At 34.3% G+C, this 6,000-nt stretch overlaps 1 protein-coding gene across 1 annotated transcript in view; it reads left to right on the top strand.

Annotated features, from left to right (window-relative positions):
• Positions 1-6,000, top strand: part of ST8SIA4 (ST8 alpha-N-acetyl-neuraminide alpha-2,8-sialyltransferase 4) — a 94,763-nt gene that overhangs the window by 38,056 nt on the left and 50,707 nt on the right. The window contains 1 exon segment of the mRNA XM_002918760.4: positions 4,120-4,413. Within this exon segment, the coding sequence (XP_002918806.2) occupies positions 4,120-4,413 (294 nt within the window).

Genomic DNA, 6,000 nt, shown 5'->3' with positions numbered 1-6,000 from the left:
CCCCCCCCCCCCCCCCCCCCCCGCCGGGGGGCGGGGGCGGGAGGAGGGGGGAGAAGAGGCTATCTCCCATTTCATGGTCTGTTGATGTATGTAGTTCTCTTGGTAATGATGGCTTGCATTGAGAGATTTCAGTGTTAGTACAGAGAAATACACGTAGGATGGGATTGCCCAAAAGAGAAAAAGGTGTTAATCAGGTGTTTGGAACTTGTTTAAACATTAAATGGTGAAAAAGAATAGAGTTTGGTCTGTAATCCACTCTTTATTGTTTTCTTCTCATTTAATCTATGTTATATGTGTAAAGAAGTAATTAACAACCTCCTATGTCACAGTGCACACTGTCTTACCTTAGTATCTCAGGTGACTAGTTCTATAGCTAGCATAAGTGTATAACACACATCATGGGATGAATAAATGAATGGCTAAATGATTGAGCATTATCTTATTGACATTACAGACAAATAATGGTCAAGATTATTTTTTGGCCATATTATATCATTGTAAAATAGCACAAATAGTAAATGGTTGGAAAAAGAGTTCTGAGCGTAGTATATAATATTTGCACAGTGAACTCTCAAGACATATTTGCTGAGTTGTTGAAAGGGGGACCTCCTAGTTGCTTTAGACTATTGAGCTAATCCTTAAGGGAAATGCAGAGAATATTGACACACCTAAGAGAGACATCTTCCTAGGGAATTTTGTGATCCTCAGGTGTTATACATGAAATAAGTGTTATACATGAAATTTTCCTTAAAAAATTAAATGAATTAAAATTAATTTAAAACATTTTATATAGCCTTGAAAGAAATGAAAGTATCTTCAGTTCTGCATAAAATGAATGTTGAGAGGTGATCCCATCTGGTGTGCAATCACAGAAGAAATTTCAGAGGTTTGGAGTACATTCCTGCAGGTTTTTAACGATGGAAAATAAACACAAATAAATTTAAAATTGGGCATCTTAGAGTAAACAGGGGTTTGGTGTACATACCTAATTCTGAATATATGTTTTAATGTTTTTGATAAGTCAGAAATAGTTGGACTGTACAAAAATTTAATTTGGCTAAAGAAATAGAGGTTGAGTATATTAAATATTCTTACGTACTCTGTAGTTTTCACTCACAGAAATCCATCATTTAAAAATTGGCCACTCATCAATTTTATAGGATTAAGAATAACATGTGAAATAATATGTTAATTCATAAATGCTTGCTATACATTTGGGGTACTTTTGAGTATTATAATCCCTAAGAAGATTTTTAAAGAGAAAGATGATGAATGTTTGATTGCAAATCTATTCATAATCTTGCTCAATCAGCAGTATTGCTACTAGAAATGCTACGAAGATCACAAAAAGTCTACTGAATTGCTGGAGTGTGACACAGCTGGTTGGTTATTTTGGGTTTCTTAATGCTTGCCCTGATTATGTGGCATTCAGCTAATTATATGACAAATATCTGACTCAACTACAGAGTAGTTAATTCACTGACCACATGTGGACACAATGTTAATCTTTCCTTCCAGTGAAAAATTAGACATAATCATGCCAAGGAAAATGAATATACTGGACTCCTACAGCTAGCACACATTATATTTTATGATGTGTCCCTCTGTCATGCTATTTTCAGTACCTCTATTTCCAACCCTCACAAAGCTTGCTTGGGCTATGCTTAGGTCATAAAAACTCTACAATAAAGCACATGTGAGTCAATTACTCTTTGATCTCGTGGTGTTCTTTCAGATAACACTACAATCATTTACGATTCTTTGCATCATAGACATTGGTTTGTCTCTTAGATCAATACTGTTCTCCAGAAATATTCTTTTTTTCTTAGTTTACTTTTGCTTCCTAGTGGAAAGTACCTGTCTTTCAACACCCAATTCCACTGATGAATCTCTTGTTAGTTCTTAAAAGACACGTGGCCAGACAGTTATGCTAAAGGAACATGCTGAGTCAATCCTAAAAGTCAATCCTAAAATCCTAAAATGTGTTAGACAACATGGGGTAGAGGCGTTTTTAAATAAGTGATAAGAAAAAGTAATGAAAAGCGTAATGTAAGTGATTTTTTTTTTCCTCCTGAAAAGATAATGCAGTAGAATGTTATTTTTGTTGGTTTAACTAGGTTGGCTCTGATTATTTTTACAGTTACAGAGAAAATGAACTATTGATGTTATTTTTCTATTGTAGAAATCCTCTGAAAAGAATTGCTGAGGAATTGTTTTAGTGGAAAGATATATCGTGTTAACTGTAACATTAACAAGTGTTGTCTATTTTTACCTGAGGAAGGAGAAGTATCTGTAATAGTGATGTTAAGAACTCATTTTCCCCCACAGTACCCAAATTCATCTTATAATTAACTTGGTTAGAATTTTAGATTACTTTTAAAGTTGGCATGGAGCACAGTTTTGGACTTGAAAAACTATCATGTCCTCAATCTTCCATGAATTCCACAGTAAGATGTTCATTTTGGCTTCTGTTCACATGTAGCTATTTTCCAAAGCAGTCCCATTCATAATACTCTTACTGTGATGGGGATGAATAATATCTAATCTCATATAGTACACAGATCATGGGTAGAGACAAGTACTATATCATATGATATAGTGGGTATAATTAAATATATATAACTTGAAAAAATTGTTTCTAAATAATATGATGTGTTATTTGTTTCATTTTGTTTTCTCTGAGGAGCTTGTCCTAAATAACATAGACTTTGCTTAATTGTGTGAGATGTTTGTTGTGGTGGCTAAATGTTGTCAGAGATCTACAAAGTAATAAGATCTATTAATTAAGAGAGATAAGGAAAGATATACAAGCCAGCATTTTTAACAGCAGAGCACACATTTCACTTTTCACTTAAATCTAACTTGTTCGAGAATTTAATTAAAGTGGCAAAGAGCACAAGGAAGAATATTGTGAGAAACTTTCATAACATAGTCAAACCTGCAAAAATACAAAAAGAAGAAATCAGTTTATTTCCCCTTTTCTTTAGAGGCTGATATAAAGAAAGAAAAATAAAAGAAATCGTGTGTGTGTGCATGTGTGTGTTTTCATAAAGGGGTAGAATCAATAGATTTAAATGATTTTTTCTAAATTAGCAAACTCGTTTGTTACAAATCAAATTTTCACTTATTAACTAATTAAAACTTGCCTTTTCTTTAAGGAAATTAAAATATTTTTAAGCTATCTTTTAAATTAAGTATCCAAAGATCTGTGTGATAGAATCAAAGAAGCATCACAAATTTGTTGAAGAAAAAATTCAAGGTGCTTTTCAAAGCTCCCTTTCAGTATAAGAATGAAATCAGGTTATGGGAATAAAATCAGGTGCAAGCACTTTGTGAGGCCCTGGAGCTTCAGTGGAAAGAACAGGACATCAGATTTGTCCCTCCTCCACAAAGCACAAAGCATATGTGGCGTCTTATCAGGGAAAAGAGGCATTTTGAGGATGTGCTCAAAAAGAACAGAAAGAGATTTGGGAGTAAGGGCTTTTCTGAATTATTTAATATCTCAAAAAGACATTAAATGTGACAATTCCACTTTTCTAACTTTTCTTTCCTGTTTAGGGTGGTAGAGGGCAATTGCAAATATGTTTGTGGAAAATACTATAAGGAATTATACTTTCACTTGACCTCCGGATACAGAAAAGCCACCTTCACTTGATTATGTTTATAAAATTGTTAAAATGACTTAAGCTTGACAAGTAGTGCAGATTGGAACATCAAGTCTAATATGTTTTACTTACGTATAGAACAGCATGTGGTTTCGATTGCCTACTGGCAACTGAGGTTTTGTGAATTTACCATCATAAATTCGCCTATTAGGAAATCATATCATGTGGTTTTATGAAGATAACAAACAGCAAAGAGTATTCTTAGACAACAGATTGAATTAATATAAATGACAGTTTGAGCCCTATACCAGGAGAGCACGTCATTATTGAAGACAATATTCCTGAATATGTGGTAACTTACTGAAATATAATTTTACCAGTCAGATTATCTTTTTTCCCCCAACCTGGTGAGAAGAAAATGCTTGTTCCCCATTCTCTTTTTTTATGCACACCATTTTAGGAGTGAATGTTTCATATTTATTTTTCATTTGTCCATTAATTTTTTCCTCCTCAGGTGTAACCTAGCCCCTGTGGTGGAGTTTGCTGCAGATGTGGGAACTAAATCAGATTTTATTACCATGAATCCATCAGTTGTACAAAGAGCATTTGGAGGCTTTCGGAATGAGAGTGACAGAGAAAAATTTGTGCATAGACTTTCCATGCTGAATGACAGTGTCCTTTGGATCCCTGCTTTCATGGTCAAAGGAGGAGAGAAGCACGTGGAGTGGGTTAATGCATTAATCCTTAAGAATAGACTGAAAGTGCGAACTGCCTATCCATCATTGAGACTTATTCATGCTGTCAGAGGGTAAGTGTCTGCAAAGGACCAGTCTGTCCTTGGCACAATGGAACATATAACTAAACATTTTCCCTAGACAGGAGGGAGCCTCAGTAAAATCTCCCAATGTATATGTGTTTCCACTTTATAATAGCTACTCTGTTCACCAACTTGAATTTTGTTTATGTACCATATTATTTTAGCTCACTCTCTTTCTTGAAAAAGCAAATATTTTAACTTGGTACTTATTTATGTCTACACATGAACAAACTACTGGTTTTTATGTTTTGCTGTGTTAAAGAGTAGTAAGGATTCATAGTAAAGTTGATGAATTTGGGGTAAGAAAACTACCAGCAGAAGTGCTAAATGGCTACTGGGTAATATTGTGGAAACATAAATGTTAGATGTATTTAAGGAGCAATGAAGTCCCATCTGTAGTTAAGAGGCCTACCAGAGATAGAGAAGGCTGACTGAGATGATATGCCTTCATGCTCCCCCACAAGTTCACAGATGCCAATTTTATGAATTAAGTCAACATTTACCTTTTATTAATACAAGCTCAGCCGTAAACCTAAAAAAATAGACTTTTATTTAAAAGTGGCAAGTGACCAAAAGGCCAAATTCAGTCATGCATATGTATAAATGTGTGAAATACATAATACCAAGATAAGCAATGATGTATTTTATTGAATATCTACTGTCAGATATTGGACAGAAAAATGAAGAAGGCTGATCACTACTTTAAAGGAATGCATAGGTTTTACAGTGGAAACAGATCCATACACAACTACCTAGGACATAAATGCATGGTAAAGGGGTATATTTTCAGGAGTGTAGAATTTGTTCCTCAGGTTAGCAAAGAAGACTTAAAAATCTAACATTTGAACTAGACTTGAAGTAGGTAGTGATGGCGACCGAGAAAACCAAACAGAAGGAAATATTATTGCATCATTAGAATGAACTGAGACAAGGAAATAATTAAGTACATGATAAACTTATGAAATGAGGGAGTCCATTGTGGAGCATTGGAATACAAAGTTGGAAAAATAACTTGTGGTCAGGAAAAGTATCAATTTTATTTTGCATAAAGCACAGTTACATGCGTGAATTTAGGAAAGTAAATCTTGTAACAGCTGACTCTGCATGGCAAGAAGAGGTGCTAGAGGTATGAAGACCAATTAGATTTTTTGATTCATTTACTCATAAGATGATAAGGATGTAGGGCAGAATCAGTGGCCATGGGAAGGAAGGGCAAGTTCAAGGGACCAATAAGGTAGGATGACTGGAAGTTCTAAAAGAAAAAAGGGTTTCCAAACTCAGAGTTAAAAATAGTTTGCTTCATCTACTGTAATTAGGACTGGCCTAAGGTGTTTTTGTTTTGCTTTGTTTTGTTATCATGATACTTTCCTTCTGGGATTTACCATTTCCTTGGTTAAGACTCAGGACAGTTTCTTGGATTGTGTTATTCTGCACACAATTAAATTGCACTCTTATAATTAGATCATGGTTATTCAACAGTCATTCTTTTGATGTTTGACATGAAGCTTCAACAAAGTAAGATAAAATACATTCATTTGGAGGATAAGTAATTTTTTTTTAATTACAAAGATTCCTGGT

Source organism: Ailuropoda melanoleuca, chromosome 3 (genome assembly GCF_002007445.2).
Source record: "Ailuropoda melanoleuca isolate Jingjing chromosome 3, ASM200744v2, whole genome shotgun sequence".
NCBI lineage: Eukaryota > Metazoa > Chordata > Mammalia > Carnivora > Ursidae > Ailuropoda > Ailuropoda melanoleuca.
Note: the sequence above shows the minus strand (reverse complement) of the source record. Positions and strands in the feature narration are given on the sequence as shown.